The following is a 24450-nucleotide window of genomic DNA, read 5'->3' on the forward strand; positions in this document are numbered from 1 at the left end:
AGCTGGAAGAATCTCTCTGAACACGATGATCCTGATATCTTCCCTATATTAGACCTTCTTTCTTTTTTCTCCAGTTGGGGAATAAGATGATTGACAACTGGGATCCTTGGAGGCTGATCGTAACTGCTTTCAATGCTTCTGGACCTTGGAAGGATGGATAGATATTCACAGGTATAGACTAGCGGTAGATATTTTAGGAGAAGGAATAGCATAAACAAAAGGGCAGTTGCAAGGGTGGATTCAGAATTCCTACTCAGCCTTTAGGTCTTAGATATCATTTCCTCTAGAAGGCTTCCCATGACTGTCAATCTGGGTGTGTCTGATCTGGGTTCCCCTGTTGCCTCTTACTACCTCTTTATGGCTCTTAACCTCAATGATTTGTAACATGTGTTTATTTGACTTTTCTTCATGAGAGTATAAATGTTCTGAGGTCAGGGGATATGTCTATTTTATTCATAGGTCTATTCCCAGCACCTAACATAGTACTTGTTGTCTGGCAGGATCTAAATAAATATTTATGCATGACTTGTCATATTTCAAAAGTCACTTTTTTTGTGAGAGGCCAATCTGGGCCTCTTTATCCAGTGACATTAGAAAAGACCAGATTTCTCTGGTAAAGATTCCCTATTCCAAGAGCTTGGGGACAAAAGAATTGATTTCCGATTTAGTAGAGGATATACACCAATAGCCTTAAATAAAGCTGGACTAAGGCTATTTTGTTTGGCACACTGGGGTGTTTTCCAGCACCAATAACCAATTCTCCAGTTCTCCAATACCAACTAGGTGTCCAACAATTCAATTTAATTCTTACACTGCCTACCTGGAGTTAGTGTTAGTTTCCATAGGTTAAAGGGTTCAGTCCCACAAGACTGCCGTCACTTCAGATGCCAGTTGCAAGTCCTGGGTCACCCATACTTCTGACCTGCTATAAATTGGGGGTTCCCATGACCGTCTCCTCAGGTTTGATAATTTGCTAGAATGGCTTACAGAACTCAGGAAAACACTAAAACACTTTACCTTTATTTACTGGTTCAGTAAAAAAGATACGGCTGAGGAACAACTGGAAGAGATGCATAGGACAAGGTATAGGAGGTTAGGGTGCAGAGCTTCAGTGCATTGACTGGGCAAGCCGCTCTCCCAGTACTTTGATATGTTCACCAACCCAGAAGCACCCCTCCCCCCAATTTCTTTGTTCCAGAGTTTTAATAGAGCTCAATCTCCAGCTCCCCACTCCTCTCTGGAGTTGAGGTGGGGGTGAGGCTGAAAGTGCCAACCCTTTAATCTTTTGGCCTTTCTGGTGACCAGCCACATCCTGAGGCTATCTAGTGACCCCACCCTAAGTCAACTCATTAGTATAAACACTGGTATGATTGAAAGGGGCTGTTCATGATAAACAAAAGACACTCCTGGTATTAGGACTTGTACTCTTCATAAATTGTACAAGGCTTGATTGAAATTTTAGGGGTACAAAGTTTCAATTCAATTTGAGAATGCATCACATAAGGGGACTCAGAATTGAATCTTTTCTTTGATCTTGGAATCTCCTCCCACTAGAGTTATCCACAATATGTTCGGGGATGTGCTTGAAAATGACTCAGACTCAGCAATTACAGCATGGGAAATAAGTATGTAATTATTCGTCCAGTTAGGTATGTTAAGTAATCATGTGCCATTTATAACTTAGTATTATTTGAACCATGTGAAATTGCCATTTTTTTATAGGTTAAAAAATGTGAAATATTGGCATTTTCATATGGTTCCTAAATATTTTTGTTTGGCTGAATTAGGTAGGGTCACCAGTTGAGGATATGTTGTAGGGTTTTTTTTCAGGGTTAACTCTCATTTGTACCCCAGTCTTATCATTCATCCCCTTGTTTGCCATTAGAAAATAGGCAGATAAATGGGTATAGTTTTAAGTAAATGGTGGGTTTGTGAGTGGGGGAAAAGTATAGTACAAGTCTTGTTTCTTTTCCATACAAGTGCTTTTAGTTACATTTCAGTTCTGAGCAGCACATTTTTCAAGTAGAAAAGGCTTGAATCTTTTGATCTTTTTGATCAGGCCACCCAAGATGTCTATTCTCTTGATCTGTACATCCCCTGCTTAACCAGTGCCTGCTTCACCTACACCCTCCTCACAGGACTGACCTTCTTACATACGTGCCCCTGCCCCAGCTAGTGATTGTTCATATCAAGGGGCAGTGAGGGGCCCGTGCCCCTCTGCTAGTTTCCCTGGTAGTTGAGGAGCCCACCTGATGTCAGTTCCCAGTTGGGAACCTCCCCCTTCCCACCCCCGCCCCGGGAGCGAAGCCTGCCATCACATCCTGCCTGCTGTCTGCCGCACTTGGTGAGGTGTTGCTCCAGGATATTGCTTCAGACATGTAAGCTCCCCTTATACATTAAACCACTGATGTCTCTGTTGCTGACTCCAGGCTCTTTCTTCGGTCTCGAAGCTGGGCAAGTACAGGCCTTGCAGGCCTGCATGGTGTAGCCCAACAACTGTGTGTAAGCTTAACTGATGGTGTTTCATAGGAACCTCTTCACTCTTTCTGAAATTAAAATATGAGAGAGCGTCAAAATTTTGAGGCTTAAGAAATCATAATTGTTAAATTCTTAATGAAAAAATACTGTTGCTTAAGCTAATAATATATTTGAGGTACTATCTTATTCCTTCATTTCTGTTAAGTGTCTTTCTCATATGAAACTGCAATTAGAATGGAAGTATTGTTGTGAACATTTAGAAAGTTTGCAAAATGTTAAGTATACTCTCATTCTTTCTGCCAAGGTTGTTTGTAATCAAGAGTGTCCATTTGATGAATGTAAAGGAAATCATAGTCTTGGAACTTTGAGTCCAATTCTAGGTGTTAGATTTTATGTGGGAAATTTATTCAGGCCATTTTATTGTTTTTTAATACTCACTTCATTGGGTAAGAGAAAAGAAAGGAGAGGAAGTGGAATCTGAACGAATCACTGAAACTAATGATTATTAATGGTGTTTGTAAAAGATAAGCAGAGGAAATGAGCAGTAATATGATATTTGGAATGCCAGCAGCTGGCATTCCATACTCATAAGAGATAATTGAGAATAGTCTGTAACCATGGCAAAGATACTTTAGGTTTAGACTTATTTTATTGTTCTAATGCTTTATTCCTGAAGCATCAGATTGTTTATTTAATGTCTTCCTTGAATATCAGCTGTATATTACAAGTGTTTGAACAAGATTATACCAACAGTCTTAATTATATTTTGCTCTTACTTAGGGTAACCAACCATCCTAGTTTGCCTGGGGTTGAGAGATTTCCTAGGACATGGGACTTTCAGTGTTAAAACCAGGAAAATCTCAGGCAAGCCTGGACAGATGGTCACCTTACTTTCATTTCAAATTTAATCGAATGGAGAAAATCCTGACATAATTAGAAAGGTATTTAAGAATCCTGTAAATTCTTCGCCCTTAAAGTTTAGAAAATTCTAACTTGAAAACATTATTTCAGGAGAGCATTTCTTCTACAGAAGGTTAGTTTTGTTTTAATTGCTTTGGAAATTTAAAGGTAAATTGATTTTGTGGTCATTTTTCAAAAAGACCTTAATTTACCTTTTGGTCACATAGATAACAACCAGCAAGTCGACATGCTATTAATAATGAAAATGCTAGGAATAAATTATTAATTAAAAAATACTCAGTGTGGGAATTCTGATAAGATAAACAGGAATAGTCATTGCTTTTAAAAAAGTTCTGAACAAATAAGAAAATAGTCTTCTTCTCTGAAATTGTTACATGATGTTTGTCTTAAACATAAGTAGCCTAGTGGCTGTTATATAAACCTTTCTTTCCTTTTTATATATCCTTGAATTTTTGTAACATGATAAACTTTTAAAAAATTTATCACCACACTTTTGGTTTACAATTTATATTTTTTTCTTTTCCTCATTTTTTAAAAAAGGAAGGTCAAACAAAATAATGTGATCAGGAATCTAATTACAGACTATTAACAGCATGTGCTGTGTGCTAATCTTTATTCTGAACTCACTTTAGTTATCAGCCTACTTTTCTCAACAAGGGGGCACTTAAGTTAATTGCTTCATTAGAAACATGCTTTTAGCCCTTTCTGATCGGTAAGTACGACTCCTTGGCAGAGCTGCAGAAGTTTGAACACCTGCAGCCCAAGCAGCTTGAAAGGAAGCCATAACTCACTATAAAGGAAAATAAAAGAAGCTCAAGTTCAAAATGGTGTTATCAATGATACAGTGTTGTCACTAACTTGAGCTGACCTAAGAGAATTGGCTTCTGCATTGCTTCTTATCAGCATCCAAAAGGGCATACAAAATTCTTTGTAAACTAATTTAAAAAGTGTCTTGTTTATTCAGAAGCAACTGTGAATGGTATTTGTTCAGAGTCTAGATCACATCAGCCAACAACTTATTTCTCTTCTAAGAGAGAAGCCAAGTATCAAAGACACAAAGTACTAAAGATAAGCTTCTCAATTCTCAACTGTTCTGAGCTCTCAATAAAGCTACTGATGTACAAATTGGGGTGGGACCCAACTGTTTCCACCTGCAGGCTTGTCTTAGATCCTTGGCTCTGGCTGGGAGAGGTGCTGATACTAGTCTGACCTTTAGTGCCCTTAGAAAACAAAACACAGTCTTTCTTATGGCCCTAATCAATCAGTCCTTCTGAAGATTCCATCCCCTTTCTTCAAGTACTAGTCTTGGGGCAAAAGACCCATGGCTGACTATTCCCATTTACAGTGCTGGTGAAAGCAAAGAGATCCTTGATTCGCTCTTACGGAATCTTAAAACACATTACAAGTCATCCTTTTTCCTGTTTCTATGGTGGAGTCTTAGATGTTTTGTATTTGATATTTAATGAGAGGGTGACCTCAGTAAGTAAAAGAATGAAGTGCTTTCAAAACTGGTTCAAATAGTATATTATCAGGAAATTAAGACTCAGTTGATATAAAGAAAACATTTATAAGGCTATTGAGGCATAAAATGCTTATAGGATACTGAGTTGTCACATTTGAGCTATTAATATGTTAAGTCTGTAAGTGTGGCCCACAGGTAGCATCCAAAATTTCAAATCTGAATTAACTAGAATAGAATCTTTAAAATAAAATCATTTAGTTTCTGTGATGAGTATCTAGAGTTAATCAGAAAATTGGAAAATATTTGAAACATGAATAATTCAAACATGTTAGAACTAATCTGACCCCTAAATGTCTTTTTAACATTATTATGATTAAAGCCTTTTATATCATTGTGAAAGTAGGATTTACTGATAGGCATCTGGAATATTGAATTTCAAATTAATTTGTTTCTATAATTAGAAATTTGTCACTTGTTTCAAACATGCTAAGAAATAACAGTGAAACCAATTGCTGTTTTAGAGAAATTCTAAGTTTCATTAATGCTAAAAATAGCCAGGGTTCTTCAGGCACATTTAAGAAAAAATAATCTGTGTAAGTGTGTGTGTATCTTTGTGTGTGTATATAAATTCTATACAGGCAAAACACTTCATCAGTAGTTTCTATTACCTTCTTCCCTCCCAGAATTGTGGTTTTAGGCCCATTAGAATTATGTAAGCCTCTAGGTATGTATTTTTCAATGATTGGCATAGAAAAACAGTAACACACATTTTCCAGTAATTTTCAAATTTAAGAATTGCAGACCATATGGGTAATTTACTGCATGTTAAGTGTATTGACTAATTGATCTAAAGAAAATATTTACAAGTGGATGAAGCATTTCCGAATTAAGTACATCTAGGCAAAGAAGACCTCAATGTAGGAAAAATTTCTGACTAAGTGAAATATTTAAAAATAATTATATTTTTTCAGTGATTATGATGTAGTCAAATCTACAAATTTCATATTTAAAAAATGTTAACATAATTGATGTGGCTACAAGTATGGTTATTATATAACTGTCTTTTTCTTCTGGGAAGAAGAATAATTTTCTGAGTAAACTTTAGGTAGATATTAGAATTATTGCTAACTTATCAGTTTAGAGGTATCTTACACTTTTTTTTTTTTTGAATTTTATTTATTTTTTTATACAACAGGTTCTTATTAGTTATCCATTTTATACATATTAGTGTATACACGTCAATCCCAATCTCCCAGTTCATCACACCACCACCCCCACCCCATGGTGCTTTCCCCCTTTGGTGTCCATACGTTTGTTCTCTACATCTGTGTCTCAGTTTCTGCCCTGCAGACCGGTCCATCTGTACCATTTTTCGAGGTTGCACATATATGCGTTAATATACGATATTTGTTTTTCTCTTTCTGACTTACTTCACTCTGTATAACAGTCTCTAGATTCATCCACGTCTCTACAAAAGACCCAATTTCGTTCTGTTTTATGGCTGAGTAATATTCCATTGCATATATGTACCACATCTTCTTTATCCATTCATCTGTTGATGGGCATTTAGGTTACTACCATGACCTAGCTATTGTAAATAGTGCTGCAATGAACATTGGGTTGCATGTGTCTTTTTGAATTATGGTTTTCTCTGGGTATATGCCCAGTAGCGGGATTGCTGGGTCATATGGTAATTCTATTTTTAGTTTTTTAAGGAACCTCCATACTGTTCTCCATAGTGGCTGTATCAATTTACGTTCCCACCAACAGTGCAAGAGGGTTCCCTTTTCTCCACACCCTCTCCAGCATTTGTTGTTTGTAGATTTTCTGATGATGCCCATTCTAACTGGTGTGAGGTGATACCTCATTGTAGTTTTGATTTTCATTTCTCTAATAATTAGTGATGTTGAGTAGCTTTTCATGTGCTTCCTGGCCATCTGTATGTCTTCTTTGGAGAAATGTTTATTTAGATCTTCTGCCCATTTTTGGATTGGGTTGTTTGTTTTTTTAATATTGAGCTGCATGAGCTGTTTATATATTTTGGAGATTAATCCTTTATCCATTGATTCATTTGCAAATATTTTCTCCCATTCTGAGGGTTGTCTTTTCGTCTTGTTTATAGTTTCCTTTGCTTTGCAAAAGCTTTTAAGTTTCATTAGGTTCCATTTGTTTATTTTTGTTTTTATTTCCATTACTCTAGGAGGTGGATCAAAAAAGACCTTGCTGTGATTTATGTCAAAGAGTGTTCTTCCTATGTTTTCCTCTAAGAGTTTTATAGTGTCCGGTCTTATATTTAGGTCTCTAATCCATTTTGAGTTTATTTTTGTGTATGGTGTTAGGGAGTGTTCTGATTCCATTCTTTTACATGTAGCTGTCCAGTTTTCCCAGCACCACTTATTGAAGAGGCTGTCTTTTTTCCATTGTATATCCTTGCCTCCTTTGTCATAGATTAGTTGACCATAGGTGCGTGGGTTTACCTCTGGACTTTCTATCCTGTTCCATTGATCTATATTTCTGTTTTGTGCCAGTACCATATTGTCTTGATTACTGTAGCTTTGTTGTATAGTCTGAAGTCAGGGAGTCTGATTCCTCCAGCTCTGTTTTTTCCCCTCAAGACTGCTTTGGCTATTCGGGGTCTTTTGTGTCTCCATACAAATTTTAACATTTTTTGTTCCAGTTCTGTAAAAATGCCATTGGTAATTTGATAGGGATTGCATTGAATCGGTAGATTGCTTTGGGTAGTATAGTCATTTTCACAATATTGATTCTTCAGATCCAGGAACATGGTATATCTCTCCATCTGTTTGTATCATCTTTAATTTCTTTCATCAGTGTCTTATAGTTTTCTGCATACAGGTCTTTTGTCTCCTTAGGTACGTTATTCCTAGGTATTTTATTCTTTTTGTTGCAATGGTAAATGGGAGTGTTCCCTTAATTTCTCTTTCAGATTTTTCATCATTAGTGTGTCAGAGTGCAAGAGATTTCTGTGCATTAATTTTGTATCCTGTAACTCTACCAAATTCATTGATTAGCTCTAGTAGTTTTCTGGTGGCATCTTTAGGATTCTCTATGTATAGTATCATGTCATCTGCAAACAGTGACAGTTTTACTTCTTCTTTTCCAATTTGTATTCCTTTTATTTCTCTTTCTTCTAATTGCCGTGGCTAGGACTTCCAAAACTGTGTTGAATAATAGTGGTGAGAGTGGACATCCTTGTCTTGTTCCTGATCTTAGAGGAAATGCTTTCAGTTTTTCACCATTGAGAATGATGTTTGCTGTGGGTTTGTCGTATATGACCTTTAATATGCTGAGATAGGTTCCCTCTAGTCCCACCTTCTGCAGAGTTTTTTTCATAAATGGGTGTTGAATTTTTTTGAAAGCTTTTTCTGCATCTATTGAGATGATCATATGGTTTTTATTCTTCAATTTGTTAATATGGTGTATCACATTGATTGATTTGCGTATATTGAAGAATCCTTGCATCCCTGGGATAAATCCCACTTGATCATGGTGTATGATCCTTTTACTATGTTGTTGGATTCTGTTTGCTAGTATTTTGTTGAGGATTTTTGCATCTATATTCATCAGTGATATTGGTCTGTAATTTTCTTTTTTTGTAGTATCTTTGTCTGGTTTTGGTGTCAGGGTGATGGTGGCCTCATAGAATGAGTTTGGGAGTGTTCCTTCCTCTGCAGTATTTTGAGAAGAGTTTGAGAAGGATGGGTGTTAGCTCTTCTCTAAATGTTTGATAGAATTCACCTGTGAAGCCATCTGGTCCTGGACTTTTGTTTGTTGGAAGATTTTTAATCACAGTTTCAATTTCATTACTTGTGATTGGTCTGTTCATATTTTCTATTTCTTCCTGTTTTACACTTAGAAGGTTATACCTTTCTAAGAATTTTTCCATTTCTTCCAGGTTGTCCATTTTATTGGCATACAGTTGCTTGTAGTAGTCTCTTAGGATGCTTTGTATTTCTCTGGTGTCTGCTGTAACTTCTCCTTTTTCATTTCTAATTTTGTTGATTTGTGTCCTCTCCCTCTTTTTCTTGATGAGTCTGGCTAATGGTTTATCAATTTTGTTTATCTTCTCAAAGAACCAGCTTTTAATTTTATTGATCTTCGCTATTGTTTTCTTTGTTTCTATTTCATTTATTTCTGCTGTTATCTTTATGATTTCTTTCCTTATACTAACTGGCTTTTGTGTGTTCTTCTTTCTGTAGTGCCTTTAGGTGTAAGATTAGATTGTTTACTTAAGATTCTTCTTTTTTCTTGAGGTAGGCTTGTATTGCTATAAACTTCCCTCTTAGAACTGCTTTTGCTGCATCCCATAGGTTTTGGATCATTGTGTTTTCATTGTCATTTATCTCTAGGTATTTTTTGATTTCCTCTTTGATTTCTTCAGTGATCTCTTGGTTATTTAGTAACGTATTGTTTAGCCTCCATGTTTCTGTGTTTTTAATGTTTTTTTCCCTGTAATTGATTTCTAATCTCATTTCTAATCTCATTAGCGTTGTCGTCAGAAAAGATGCTTGATATGATTTCAATTTTCTTAAATTTACTGAGGCTTGATTTGTGACCCAACATGTGATCTATCCTGGAGAATGTTCCGTGTGTACTTGAGAAGAAAGTGTAATCTGCTGTTTTTGGATGGAATGCCCTATAAATATCAGTGAAATCTATCTGGTCTGTTGTGTCATTTAAAGCTTGTGTTTCCTTATTAATTTTCTGTTTGGATGATCTGTCCATTGGTGTAAGTGAGGTGTTAAATTCCCCCAGTATTATTGTGTTACTGTTGATTTCCTCTTTTATAGATGTTAGCAGTTGCCTTATTGAGGTGCTCCTATATTGGGTGCATATATTTTTATAATTGTTATATCTTCTTCTTGGATTGATCCCTTGATCATTGTGTAGTGTCCTTCCTTGTCTCTTGTAACATTCTTTATTTTAAAATCTATTTTATCTGATATGAGTATAGCTACTCCAGCTTTCTTTTGATTTCCATTTGCATGGAATATCTTTTTCCATCCCTTCACTTTCAGTCTGTTTGTGTCCCTAGGTCTGAAGTGGGTCTCTTGTATACAGCATATATATGGGTCTTGTTTTTGTATCCATTCAGCGAGCCTGTTTCTTTTGGTTGCAACATTTAATCTGTTCACGTTTACGGTAATTATCTATATGTATGTTCCTATTACCATTTTCTTAATTGTTTTGTATTTGTTTTTGTAGTCCTTTTCTTCTCTTGTGTTTCCCACTTAGAGAAGTTCCTTTAGCATTTGTTGTAGAGCTGGTTTGGTGGTGCTGAATTCTCTTAGCTTTTGCTTGTCTGTAAAGCTTTTGATTTCTCTGTCGAATCTGAATGAGATCCTTCCTGGGTAGAGTAATCTTGGTGGTAGGTTCTTCCCTTTCATCACTTTAAGTATATCATGCCACTCCCTTCTGGCTTGTAGAGTTTCTGCTGAGAAATCAGCTGTTAACCTTATGGGAGTTCCCTTGTATGTTATTTGTCGTTTTTCCCTTGCTGCTTTTAATAATTTTTCTTTGTCTTTAATTTTTGCCAATTTGATTACTGTGTGTCTTGGCATGTATCTCCTTGGTTTTATCCTGTATGGGACTCTCTGTGCTTCGTCGACTTGGGTGGCTATTTCCTTTCCCATGTTAGGGAAGTTTTCTACTATAATCTCTTCAGATATTTTCTCGGGTCCTTTCTCTCTCTCTTCTCCTTCTGGGACCCGCATAATGCGAATGTTGTTGCGTTTAACGTTGTCCCAGAGGTCTCTTAGGCTGTCTTCATTTCTTTTCATTCTTTTTTCTTTATTCTTTTTCGCAGCAGTGAATTCCACCATTCTGCTTCCAGGTCACTTATTCATTCTTCTGCTTCAGTTATTCTGCTATTGATTCCTTCTAGTGTATTTTTCATTTCAGTTATTGTATTGCTCATCTCTGTTTGTTTGTTCTTTAATTCTTCTAGGTCTTTGTTAAACATTTCTTGCATTTTCTTGATCTTTGCCTCCATCTTTTTCCGAGGTCCTGGATCATCTTCACTATCATTATTCTGAATTCTTTTTCTGGAAGGTTGCCTAACTCCACTTCGTTTAGTTGTTTTTCTTGGGTTTTATCTTTTTCCTTCATCCGGTACATAGCCCTCTGCCTTTTCATCTTGTCTGTCTTTCTGTGAATGTGGTTTTTGTTCCACATGCTGCAGGATTGTAGTTCTTCTTGCTTCTGCTTCTACCCTCTGGTGGGTGAGGCTTTCTAAGAGACTTGTGCAAGTTTCCTGATGGGAGGGACTGTTGGTGGGTAGAGCTGGCTGTTGCTCAGGTAGGCAGAGCTCAGTAAAACTTTAATCCACTTGTCTGCTGATGGGTGGGGCTGGGTTCCCTCCCTGTTGGTTGTTTGGCCTGAGGTGACCCAACACTGGAGCCTACCTGGGCTCTTTGGTAGGGTTAATGGCAGACTCTGGGAGGGCTCATGCCATTAGTTCTGGGAAGGAGTACTTCCCAGAACTTCTGCTGCCAGTGTCCTTGTCCTCACGGTAAGACACAGCCAGCCCCCGCCTCTGCAGGAGACCCTCCAGCACTAGCAGTAGGTCTGTTTCTGTCTCCCATGGGGTCACTGCTCCTTCCTCTGGGTCCCGATGTGCACTCTATTTTGTGTGTGCCCTCCAAGAGTGGAGTCTCTGTTTCCCCCAGTCCTGTTGAAGTCCTGCAATCAAATCCCGCTAGGCTTCAAAATCTGATTCTCTAGGAATTCCTCCTCCTGTTGCCGGACCCCCAGGTTGGGAAGCCTGACGTGGGACTCAGAACCTTCACTCCAGTGGGTGGACTTCTGTGGTATAAGTGTTCTCCAGTTTGTGAGTCACCCACCCAGCAGTTATGGCATTTGATTTTATTGTGATTGCGCCCCACCTACCGTCTCATTGTGGCTTCTCCTTTGTCTTTGGATGTGTGGTGTCTTTTCTGGTAAGTTCCAGTGTCTTCCTGTCAATGATTTTTCAGCAGTTAGTCATGATTCTGGTGCTCTTGCAAGAGGGAGTGAGAGCATGTCCTTCTACTCCACCATCTTGAACCAATCTCATTACACTGTTAATTTTAGATATTTTTTCTATCATTCTGGAAGTTTCTCTGCTTCCTTGTGCTTTTTTCTGTAAGATAGTACAGCTCTAGCCTTCTATAATTAAGCATGCCTCTCATCCCCCAGAAGATAGAGAAGTTAGTTTTGTTTTGTGAAGATCTGACAGAAAGAGTTGTTTTGATTATCATATTCATTTGTTAATTGAGAAAAATATGATGCTTTATTTAGGAGAACATAATAGTTTTAAATTGAGATAGCAAATTAAAATGATTTAAAAATTTGGCTTTTTTTAAAACTTATTAGTTATCAATGAAATGTCAATTAATAATTTACCTTTGGATTGTCACAACATAGTATTTATATTGGTCATAAAAATTTGAGGCAATTTTATACTCTTAGCTTTTTTAGGATCACCTAGTAAGAGATTCACGCTATGTGATTAAAGAATAATTCTCTCTAGTTTTTCATCTTTGAAGTGTGTGCTTTGTTCCTCGTTTTGACTTTTTATAATGTTTTTTCTTTGCATACTTGTAATTTTTACGGTATTCCTTTAGTTTTGTTAGCATCTATAGCTTAGGTATCTCTTAATGAAGTGTACATGGGCAAAGGCTATTCCAGTATTAGAAAAAATATAGTTTTTTGCTTTGAACTAAGTAGAATGTGGCATATTGCACTCTGGTAAGTTTGAGGTCAATCTGGGCAAGATTCTAGAGTGAATTACCAGAAGAATAGTTTTCGAATTAATAGAAGAATAACCCGTAATCATTAGAAATGAGAGTGGGGTCACTAAGAAAAATGTCTGTCTTAATTTCTTTTCTCTCCCCTCCCCTCCCCTTCCCTTCTTTTCTTTTCTTTTTTTAATAGCACTCCTAGACTGGCAGAGTAGGTAGGTTTTACGAAGGACCATCTTGATATCCTTGTGACTTAAATGGAGGTATAAGCAGTACAGCCACCTAGTAGTAGTGATTGATGTCTAAGAGAGGCTTGTTTCTAATGGCAAGCCACAGAAGTCTATGCTTGAGCTTGTTCTGCTCAACATTTTACATAAATGATTTTAATACTCAGAAGGGAGGTTTATCAAACTTTTAAATGGCAGGGTCAGCAAGAGATTATAAATGTGCTGGATCACAGTAACAGAATCACTATTCACTGTAACCTTGACAAACCAAATGTATAATATTTGAAATTGCACACCTGCAAAGAACAAACAAAACAAAAATTGAACCTTGTACACATATTCGGTCACATAATTTATGACAAAAGTAACAGCATTGCAGTAGGAAAGGATAGTCTTTAATAAATAATACTTGGTCTATTAGATATCCATGTGGAAAAAATATATTTTGACCCCTCCTGACAATTGATGTACAAAAATCAATTCCAGATGGATTGCAGATCTAAATGTGAGAGATACAATTATAAAGCTCTTAGGTAAACATAGGAGAACATCTTGGTGACCAAAGAGTTCTTAAGTAGTACACAAAAAGTATAACTATAACATACAGATTTTGATAAATTTTAACTTCATGAAAATTAAGAACTTCTTTTCATCCAAAGATACCATTATGAGAGTGAAAACATAGCTTACAGAATGGAAGAACAGTACATATATCTATAAAAGGATTCATAATCCAAAAAATAAAGAACAAAACAAAAAGAAAATAATATATCAATAAGAATGTCAATAAGAAAAATACAACTGAATAAAAACATTGGCAAGATTTAACAGATACTCCACAAAACAGGATGTTCAAATGCACAATCAAGATATGAAAAGGACTCAACACCATTAATCATCAGGAAAATGTGAATAAACCATTGTGTAATACTACATACCCACCAAAATGGCTAAAATTAAAAAGATGAGAAATGTTTGTAAGGACGTGGAGTGATCAGAATTCTCACATACCAAGTGTGTAAATTGGTACAAACATTTTAGAAAATTTTTGGCTGTGTACTACTAAAACTGAACATATGCATATCCTCTGATCCAGAAATTTCACTCATGGGTATATACTCATAGATATATGCCCAACAGAAAAGCCTAGATATTTGCTAGCATATTTATGGAAGCACTATTTGTGCTAGTCAAAACCTGGAAAGTACTCAAATGCCTGTCACTAGTAGAATGGATTAATAAATTGTACTACATGCATATAATGGAATATTATACAACTATGAGCATAATCTGCAATTCTAAGAAGCATTTCTCAAACATAATGTTGCATAAAAGAAGCCAGACAAAATAAAATGTGCTGTATGATTATATTTACATGAAAGTACAAAGATACTCAAAATTCTGATCTGTTAGGAAAGTGGTTATTTGGGGACAGTGACTGGAAAAGGGGTGTTGTGAGAACGAGTGCTGGGGTGGTAATGTTCTGCTTCCTGATCTAGGTATTGCTTATATGGATTTGCTTAATTATAAAACTTCCAAGTTAGGTTTTAGATAGCTGTACTTTTGCCTGGATGTAATACTTCAATATAAAGTTTTAAAAATGCAAAAAGTTTATTGGCCTCAGGCTGTAATAGCTTGATATAATCCATCTCCATTACAGGGTACTTCTGTCTCAGTGGACAGAGTGAGTCCTGGGAACCCTTTCTTAGAGAAGACGTGATAGGTATGGCCAACTCTTGGGTTCTGAGATTTTCTTTTCCAAATCTTTATGCTACTTTCCCTTTTCATTTACACAGTCTTTCTCCAGACAGAGACTAAGAACTTGATCCAATTTATTCTCACTAATTGTAATCAGATTCCAGTCCTCAGATTATTCCCAGATCACTCACATAAGTTCTTGTGACCATTTGTCGTAGAGAAAGAGGCTTTGGGGAAAATGTGATCTTCATATTGTTGGAGATGGTAATTTTTATTCAGCTACACAACTTGGACAAATCATTTATGAGCCTCTGCTTTTATCTGTAAAAATTGTGAATCAGTATTGAACAGAACTGTGATTTACTGAGTTTGATGGTTGGCTATTATATAGCTTTTTGTTTTACTTATTTCCTTGGTGCTTTGTGTAGCTGAGAGACCAGTACAGAAAGCATCATTATTTGATAGTCACAGTTTCTTGCAAAAATATTTATTTTTTTTCTTTTATAACAGGTGATCAGAAATGGAGAGAAAAGTAAGCAGAATCTATCTTGCTTCTGAACCTGATATAATTCATTTTCTCCAAGTTGCTTGGGAAGAAACACTAGGATCTGGTTTTGTTATTACACTTACTGATGGGCAGGCAGCATGGACTGGGACAGGTAATATTAAAAGCGAATTTTTTAAAGAAAAATTTCAATAATGTGCTATTCTTCAGTCCTCAGTGATACTTCAAGTTAAAGTGTTTCTTTCATAGATATTGCTTAAAATGAACATGATTGCTTTTACTTGTTATTGCTGTCTGATTTACACAGAGATTTGTAATATTAATATTGTTTTCTGTAAGTAATATTAATAGAAGGATAGAGAAATAACCATTTGAGTCTTAGTACTTGGAGTTGGTCAGAGTTTTTAAAATGATCTCTTTATACAAAACATAAATAGTACTTTTTATATGTATCTTTTCTTAGGACCCCAGGGAAATATTGGGAGGCACAGGAAGGTGGATTGGCTGGGCCAAGGCTTGGGACAGTGGGGTGGTGGTGGTTTTCTTTTTATTTCATATACTTATATTGTTGAATTATTTTCCAGTGAACATGTACTACATTTGTAACAAAATGAAACAGAACTAATAGCCTAAAACTTTGTAGACCAAAGTTCAAACCCATATATGGGATTTTGGCTATTATTTTATGAAATAGACTTTTGCTTTTTTTATCTTTGGTAATAATCTTTTTAAAGAGGTTAATGACCCTGAAATCATTTATGGAACATTGCAGGTGTAAAGTCAAAATATCTAGAATTATGTTTTACTCATATAGCAAAGTTTTGTTGATAATATACTTCTAAAATATTTTATTGAAAGATTTAAAAAGCTATTTCTACAGTTATGAAATAGTCATTTCTAGAGTTATGTTGTAAATGATGTTTTAGGTAGAAGAATTTTGTCATATTAATTTATGTGCTATTTGTATCTTCTATCAACTTTTGAAATATTCCCCTAAAATTTATTACTGTAATAATTATTATATCACCTTTTAAAATCACAATACATTGTGAAGTTTTGTTTTCTTCTTGAGTGTTACAAATTCTATTATACAACATAGTCAAACTGAATTTGTACTTACAGGGTTTTGGTTTTTATTACTCATTTTTTAATGACAGAATGAGGAATGGTAATATAAGTATTATTGTAAAATAAAGAAATTTCAAGGATAATGTTTGTAGTACCTGTTATGGTATCTATTTAAGCTGTAAATTTCTATGTAAGAGAATTCAGTTGTTGGTTGGTTGTTGCAGTGCAGGGCTGGAGGAAAATTTGTCAGGTTAGCTCTGAGTATGCTGGTGAAGGTACACCCAAGTGACAATAACTCTGTTCTGGGGTAAATGGTACACAGGGTTGAAGACCATGGCAGTAGGTTAATGCCAGTTTTCAGGGAGAAAACAGCAGTTCCAACAGCACAGCCCAGGAGGCAGGTCCTAGGTGATATGTGTAAGGAATTTATAACTTAGATATTTCCAGTTAACAAATGGTTTATTCTGTATAACAAGAAGTTATGGTCAGACGGATGACCTTGAGGTATTTTAAGAGCCTTAATTATCAAAGAAAAAGATTAAATTTTGATGTAGTCAGTAAACCTCATTCACCAAGACAAAGAACAATAATACGTTGTTTGAATTTTTTTTTTATATCATTAAGGACTGGGAAAAGAAAAAGAATACTGTGGTTAACTCTTAAATCTTAATTTAACCAGAAATTTAAGTTAACTTTACATTTATGGAACATTTTGTTTATGTCATACAAAATGTGCTGGCAGTTGTTCTTAATATTATTAAGATGAATATTGTTTCACTAGCCTACATTCATTGAGAGCAAAGGACACATCTCATTTGTCAACCACTGTTCATAAGTGTCTCTATCAGTACATAGGACATACATGCCTTGATGGATATTCTCTGAAAGAAAGAATGAAAGGATGCCTGAAATATATAAAATTGGTTAGGAAAAAGAAGAACGTAAACTACTCATTTTAGAGTTAGCATATATTTTAATGAAAACTCCAGTTTCATATTTACTTGTTGGCATTGATCATAAATGCAGTATGTTTTACCATTTGTTTTTCAGCTAATGAAATTTAGTATGACAAAATGTGATATCAAACTTCTGTATCCCTTGGTGGATTGTTAATATTTTGGCTTCCTGTACTGAACAAGCTTTCAAACAAAATTTTATAGTGTACTGGATCTGGTCATTTATTTTCAAAGATATTGAAGTTTTAAATCTCACAAATGTTTAATGCCTTTTATTACTCACTCGTGTGAATTTCAGGGACAAAATACATAACCAAATAATATAACATTGTTTCCATATTTAGTTAAGTCTTATACATAAATATAATTTGGTTTGGCACTTTACAGATAGACAACAAGATAATTAAGAACATTGAAACAATTAAATAATTGAAACATGAAAATGAATTTCCTTCCTATACCTCATCCTGTTTTTTGTACAACTTTTTGATTTCTGCAACCTTCAATTTGGATAATTTTTTTTCTCTTTTCATTTGAGTGAAATTAAAAGGATGTGGGATTCCTTTTAATCTCCCACACACTAACCTCACTGATTTCTTTTCCATTAGCAATGTTTTATCTAATGAATGTTTTGGGGTCTAATTATCATGTGGTCTATCATCACTTCAGCATTATAGAGGATTATATCACAGGGTTAAGTCACAAAGTGGGTTAATGATCGATGACTGTTATTTGACTTTCATAAGAATTGCAGTCAGTGGTAAGAAACTTATATCACCCATCTCTGGACTAAAGTTCATTGAAGAGTAAATTAAACTTTTTAGTGCATTTATTATCAAATAATTATATCCACCTATATTTGTTCTAAACACTGATATGTTTGGTGACCTATATGGAGATTATGTGACAGAGCTCAGTAGAAAAAGGATTTTTAAGGAATGAAGTAGAAAAGTGGGTCTGTGATATGATGACTTATTAAGTCTGTGTGTCTTCTCAGCTCTGACACAAACTTAGGATATGCAGTCTTTTGGTTCATTATACATAAGGATCCAAAGTAAAGAATTTTCTTTCCTTACTTACGTCTTCACCTACTCACAAATAGTGTTAAAGTGATGCTTTCTTGGATCCTACCTGTCCGAGAACAATTCCTTGTTTTTTGGTCATGTTGGCCTGCTCGCTTTTTATGCCATATTATGTTGCTCATCTGTATCCTTACTGAATTTTACTATTTCCATGGCTTTTATCCCTGGTCACTGAAGTTTTTAAAGGAGAATTGACTGCTTACAGCTGTGCTTTCTGCAGCACAAAATTCAAAACTGGTGACCAAATTGTTTTTCTAGGATTGAAGTTCTAAATAGGCAGTCAGAATTTCACATTGACTGTTATAGGAAATGTTCAAGTAAATTTTTCTTCTTAAACTAATGCCTTTTTTTTTTACAAAACATATTTTTTAAAGGAGAGGCATAAATAGAAATAATTTCCTTTCACATGTTTTTTTCCTCTCAAGAATGAAATATTTTGAAACACTAACCAATGCAGCATTCACAGATGGAGTAACATACTAAGAGGGTATCTGAAAGGTTATCTAAGATGTCAGCACTTGAATCAAGGCTCCATAAGGCTGGCATTTTTGTCTGTCTAATGGTGGTATCCCTCGTGCCTAGAATAGTGCCTGGCACATAGTAGATGCTCATTAAGCATTTTTGGACTAAATGAATTGAATCAATAAATTCTATTAAATATTTTCAGACAGGTATCTTTTCACTATAATGAAATTTAGAATACTTTTTACTAGATGTTTTATCAGTAGACATACTTTATTATTTTTTTAACTTAATATTTATTTTATATTGGAGTATAGTTGATTTACAATGTTGTGTTAGTTTCAGGTGTACTGCAAAGTGATTCAGTTATACATATATATATATCCATTCTTTTTCAGATTCTTTTCCCATATAGGTTATTACAGAATATTGAGTTCCCTGTGCCATACAGTAGGGCCTTGTTGTTTAGCTATTTTATATATAGTAGTGTGTATATGTTAATTCCAAACTCCTAATTTATCCCCCCCATCCCACCTTTCCCCTTTGGTAACCATAAATTTGTTTTTGAAGTCTGTGAGTCTCTTTCTATTTTGTAAAGAAGTTCATTTGTGTCATTTATTTTTTTGCATGTTTTCTTATAAGTTTTTCTATAGTTGCATTAAAGATAGTTTCTACAGATTATTTCCTATTTCTCTGAGAAATAATTTCTCTCTCTAGGTACTTATAACTCTTCAAAATTATCCAAACACAAAATATGAAATTATTCCTCAGATAAGACACATTTGCCTTCTTACTTTTATTTTTTTTCAGAGGAGCTAATAGGGTATTTGAAAGGTCAATAGATTTGATAGTGGTGATCATCTTAAATATGCATATGCTTCAGAGAGAGAAAAAAATATGTTGAAGTATTTTAGGAGCTGTAAAATTACACAAGAATATTTTTATTCTTACCTTTTTTCAAAGGCTGTGTTGAGACTCATATTTCAATATTAGAACTTATCAAAAACTGATCATGAAAAATATATGAATGCATTCCCAGACTCTCTTTCTCATTGTCTGTCGTGGGGGCTTCCAGACCCTTGATAGCACATGGACCAATATTATGAAAAGCTGTTATATTTTTAGGGATTCTTTAATCAAGATTTTATTGTTTCTATATTATTTCATACCAATGTGTTTTTTTTAATACTATGGAAGTAAGTAATTTAGCTAATGTCCCATATCTCTGCTTCACCTCAAACCAGAACAACCAGAGAGATGTAAGTATGACCCGTTTTGCCACTTACCTACTTCATGACCCTAGACCATTACTTGATCTCTCTGAGCCTCACTTTTATCATTTGTAAAATGAGAATATCTATCTTTCAGTGTTGTAAGGAATAAAATAGATAAATGTGACCTTTAAGTAAAAAAGTATAGAACCGTATGAGACTTTCATCATTGTGGTTACCCAACCACATGTACATTCCAAACAAATATTAGATTAAATCTTGTAATTTTAAAAGCAAATAAACAGACACATTGCAGCCTTTGAATGTAAGAAAGGGAATCCCCAGGTGCCATGTGTGAAGAAGTATCTGAAAACCGAAGTGGTTAATGGGAACTAAAGAACTATAAGTTCATGGAATATCTGAACTAGATACACATCTAAGTGACTGTGGTTGTAATACCTGAGTGGAGTGGCATGTTGAGACTGCAGGCCTCTTAAGGAATTTCTTTATCTCTAAAGATAAAGAAAGTAACCTGGAAGTGATACTGTTAATAAAATCTTTAAAAAAACAAACAAAAAATTACTCTGGCTTGGAGATGTAGAATCCGAGTAGTCACTAAGGGTTATGAGTAAATTAAAAGTCCTAACAGAAATCAGAATCCTGTCTGTGTTATATAAGTGTGAGGGTGGGGGGTTTAAATTTGAGCTCTCTTAAATTTGCCACAAGTGTAAAAACCAAGTGAAGAAATTAACTTTCAAAACTGGTCCAGAACTGGTGAAACCTGTAGGGACTACAAGAAAGGCCAACCAGCAACCTTCATTTAAAGCCTTAAATGAAGGGCTTCCCTGGTGGCACAGTGGTTAAGAATCCGCCTGCCAGTGCAGGGGTCACGGGTTCGATCCCTGATCTGGGAAGATCCCACATGCCGTGGAGCAACTAAGCCCGTGCGCCACAACTACTGAGCCTGCACTCTAGAGCTCATGAGCCACAGCTACTGAGCCAATGCGCTGCAACTACTGAAGCCTGCGCGCTTAGAGCCCATGCTCCGCAACAAGAGAAGCCACCGCAATGAGAAGCCCGCGCACTGCAACGAAGAGTAGCCCCCGCTCACCACAACCAGAGAAAAGCCTGTGTGCAGTGAAGACCCAACGCAGCCAAAAATAAAATAAATAAAATAAAATAAATAAATTTATTTAAAAAAATAAATAAAATAAATAAGTAAAGTCTTAAATGAAGAATTTCTGCTGTCCAGAGCACTTGATACTCTGGCTAGAGGAGAGTCATGTTCAAACATCACAAAGCAGGAAAGGAAAAAAGGCAGAGCAAGAATGTGTCAGCAGCTAGAAGAAATGGAATTCATACCCTAGAGACCACGCAAAGAGAGTGATCTGAATGAGATCTTAAATATATTTAAATCCTTCAAATATTGAAAAGAAGGGTGTGGCAAGAACAAGATATTATGAAAAAAGAAATAGAGGGTAGGGCTTCCCTGGCGGCGCAGTGGTTGAGAATCTGCCTGCCAATGCAGGGGACACGGGTTCGAGCCCTGGTCCTGGAAGATCCCACATGCCGTGGAGCAACTGGGCCCGTGAGCCACAACTACTGAGCCTGCGCGTCTGGAGCCTGTGCTCCGCAACAAGAGAGGCCGCGATAGTGAGAGGCCCGCGCACCGCAATGAAGAGTGGCCCCCACTTGCCACAACTAGAGAAAGCCCTCGCACAGAAACGAAGACCCAACACAGCTAAAACAAATAAATAAATAAATTTATAAAAAAAAAAGAAAAAGAAAAAGAAACAGAGGGTATCTAAAATTGAACATGTAATTATTGAAGTAAAAATCTCTACGGATGAGTAAAACATCAGCTTTAAATGTACCTAGATGAGAGAATTGGAAGCCAGATATAACACAAGCTGTAGAGGAGACAATAAATATTAATTCCCTTCCCTTTCCTTCCTTATCGACTCCCTTCATCTACCGTTTTTATTGTTGGCACATAATGAGATGAGAAGAATGAACTCCATTTTTACTTTAATTTGACTCTGCCCATGTGAGTGAGAAATAGACTATGGACTATTTAATCTCTTTAATAATTGAGGCAAGGAAGAAAGATGTTTTAAAATATTGAGCTTATTAATCATTATAGGAAATAATTGCTATGACCTAGGAGCAGGTACACAAGACGGTTGTTTCTGTGGTAATTTATAATCCATGTATTTCATCTGAGGACAGAGAAAGAACACAAGGAGTCTAATGCTTTCTGATGAGATTTGAGACTAAATTAATGTATTTCTCAAAAATTGCTAGTTCAGTTAAAAGGTATAATTTGACTTAAAAATGTGTGGTGCGGGACTTCCCTGGTGGCGCAGTGGTTAAGAATCCGCCTGCCAATGCAGAGGACACGGGTTCCAGCCCTGGTCCGAGAAGATCCCACATGCCACAGAGCAACTAAGCCTGTGCGCCACAACTACTGAGCCTGCGCTTTAGAGCCTGCGAGCCACGACTACTGAAGCCCGCACGCCTAGAACCCGTGCTCCGCAACAAGAGAAGCCACTGCAATGAGAAGCCCGCGCACTGCAACGAAGAGTAGCCCCCGCTCGCCGCAACTAGAGAAAGCCCGTGCACAGCACCGAAGACCCTACACAGGCAAAAATAAAAAAAAAATAAATAAATTAAAAAAAAAAATGTGTGGTGCGGACATTGATTTTACTTTTTGTTTAAATTTCTGTTACATAAGGAATAAATTAGTAGCAACAGGTAAATATGTTTATTCTTAGGTTTAGAATTTATTTTCAAGTAAATAAGGGTTTTATTACTGTTTCTCATAGTTTGTGAATCAGAGATTTCCCAAGAAGCTGATGACATGGCGATGGAAAAAGAGAAGTATGTTGATGAACTGAGAAAAGCACTGGTGTCAGGAGCAGGACCAACTGACACATACAAGTTTAATTTTTCGAAAGAGTCTTGTCATTTCTCCTTTCAGAAAAACTTGAGAGATGTTTCAGTAAGTAAAACTTTCCATAATGTTATAACTGGTAAAATGTTAGAGAATACTTATTGAGAAATTATTTAAGTAACTAGCATATTATTCCCAGAATACCTCAGAAACAAAAGTTCAGAAAGTACTTGGTTTCCAAGTTGGAAAAATGCTTCAAAGTTATAGTCATTAAATGCTTTATATTAATGAATTGTGAAAAAAATTATTGGAAAATATATTTCATTTTTAATGCTTTAAGACTAAGTATTATTGAGATAATTACATGAATGAGCAGTATGAAAAGTGGCATCAGAAGTTTTAGACCATGAGACAAGGCTTACTGAAATGAGTTTGGGGAAATACTAATTTTTGAGAAAGAAAATAATATATTTTTCTTTGAATATTTAATAATTATGACCTATTTTCTTCTTTATTAGCATGTGTTTGCAATTACAAAATTATATAGATAAGTGTAGCAAGACATATGATTAGAAATTAAGGTATTTTATTTATATTATCAAACTTAGAAGTATTAAAATAGAAAGAAATAACTTTCAACCCAAGCTTTCTTAAGTTTAGAGACAGTTATTGAACAGTGTGTGCCGGAACTAAATTGAGTTTAAAAAATTCTTTTAAAAAAAACTCTTTAATTCAGAATGACTAAAGGGATTTCACCAATTAGAGAAACATTTGAAGCAACAGATGGAATCATTAATTTGAAATATATATTATCCTGTATAGAATAATACAGAGAGCCTGGCTTCAGTAATTATTTCTGAAAAATTTAGAATTATTCTGAATTGTTTAGAAGATACATACTTATAGTACTTAGCTGCCAATTTACGTAAGTTTCAATACGCTGAGGTTCTTAAGATGATAATTTAAAATAGGGTAAGGTTTGAACTGACTATTGAAATTTTGTTATTTATCGCAAAGTGCTCTTTCCTGTGGCTCAAGTACAATCAAATGATGTTATATACTATGGAACTGCTGACTGTTTCTTCTAATATTTTGAAGCAGATCATTGTCAAATTGGTTATAATGCCATTTCCCACTCAACAAGCATATATATGTGATGACTAACATTATTTCATGCCTCCAGTTTCTGGTTTTCATATGTTTTGTGTACCCTGGTGCATAACAAATTAAGAGTGTGAGAGTACTTTTGGGTACTTGAAAGGCTTTTGGTATCTTTGACATGGTGAAAAGGAGGGTTTGGATGGAGTACTTGCCATGCTTAGCGATACACTGGATCTTGCTGCCTTTGTGAAGAAAGTCCTCATGACTTCAGTCATTTACAATTGGCTTGGCATGTATCAGACTCAAAAACCGTGACAATAATCCTGAAAGATAGCCTGCTTACTACCCTGATATTAATCAACTTTATCAGAGCCAAAGGCTTGAACCACTAGCTTTTCAACAGGTTTTCTCAAAAAATAGAAACAGAGTAAGAGATTCCTAGTAAGGCAGACGAGTGTTGGTTCCCTAACAAATATGCCCTAAAGCACTACAATGCAGTTTAGATAGCTGCCTCACTATTTATTCATTTATTAATTTGCCTATGAGAAAAAGAAAGGCTACTTTCAGAATGGTTTGATGAGGAGGAGTTCATGACTTGGCTTACTTGAGAGATATTTTTGGATGTTTGAATGAGGTAAAGCTTT

The 24450-nt window shown here is 35.6% G+C and overlaps 1 protein-coding gene across 8 annotated transcripts in view; it reads left to right on the plus strand.

Annotated features, from left to right (window-relative positions):
* XRCC4 (X-ray repair cross complementing 4) overlaps positions 1-24450 on the plus strand; it is a 278985-nt gene that overhangs the window by 25410 nt on the left and 229125 nt on the right. For 3 of the 8 annotated variants that reach the window (XM_059916705.1, XM_059916706.1, XM_059916707.1), the window contains exons 2-3: positions 15039-15187; positions 22638-22813. In XM_059916705.1, coding sequence (XP_059772688.1) covers positions 15049-15187; positions 22638-22813 — 315 coding nt within the window. In that variant the 5' untranslated portion in view covers positions 15039-15048. Of the gene's footprint in view, positions 1-93; positions 172-14486; positions 14554-15038; positions 15188-22637; positions 22814-24450 lie in introns of those variants that run through there. The other 5 variants (XM_059916712.1, XM_059916710.1, XM_059916709.1 and 2 more) reach the window with 4 other exon arrangements.

The sequence above is a fragment of the Balaenoptera ricei genome, chromosome 3 (assembly GCF_028023285.1).
Source record: "Balaenoptera ricei isolate mBalRic1 chromosome 3, mBalRic1.hap2, whole genome shotgun sequence".
NCBI lineage: Eukaryota > Metazoa > Chordata > Mammalia > Artiodactyla > Balaenopteridae > Balaenoptera > Balaenoptera ricei.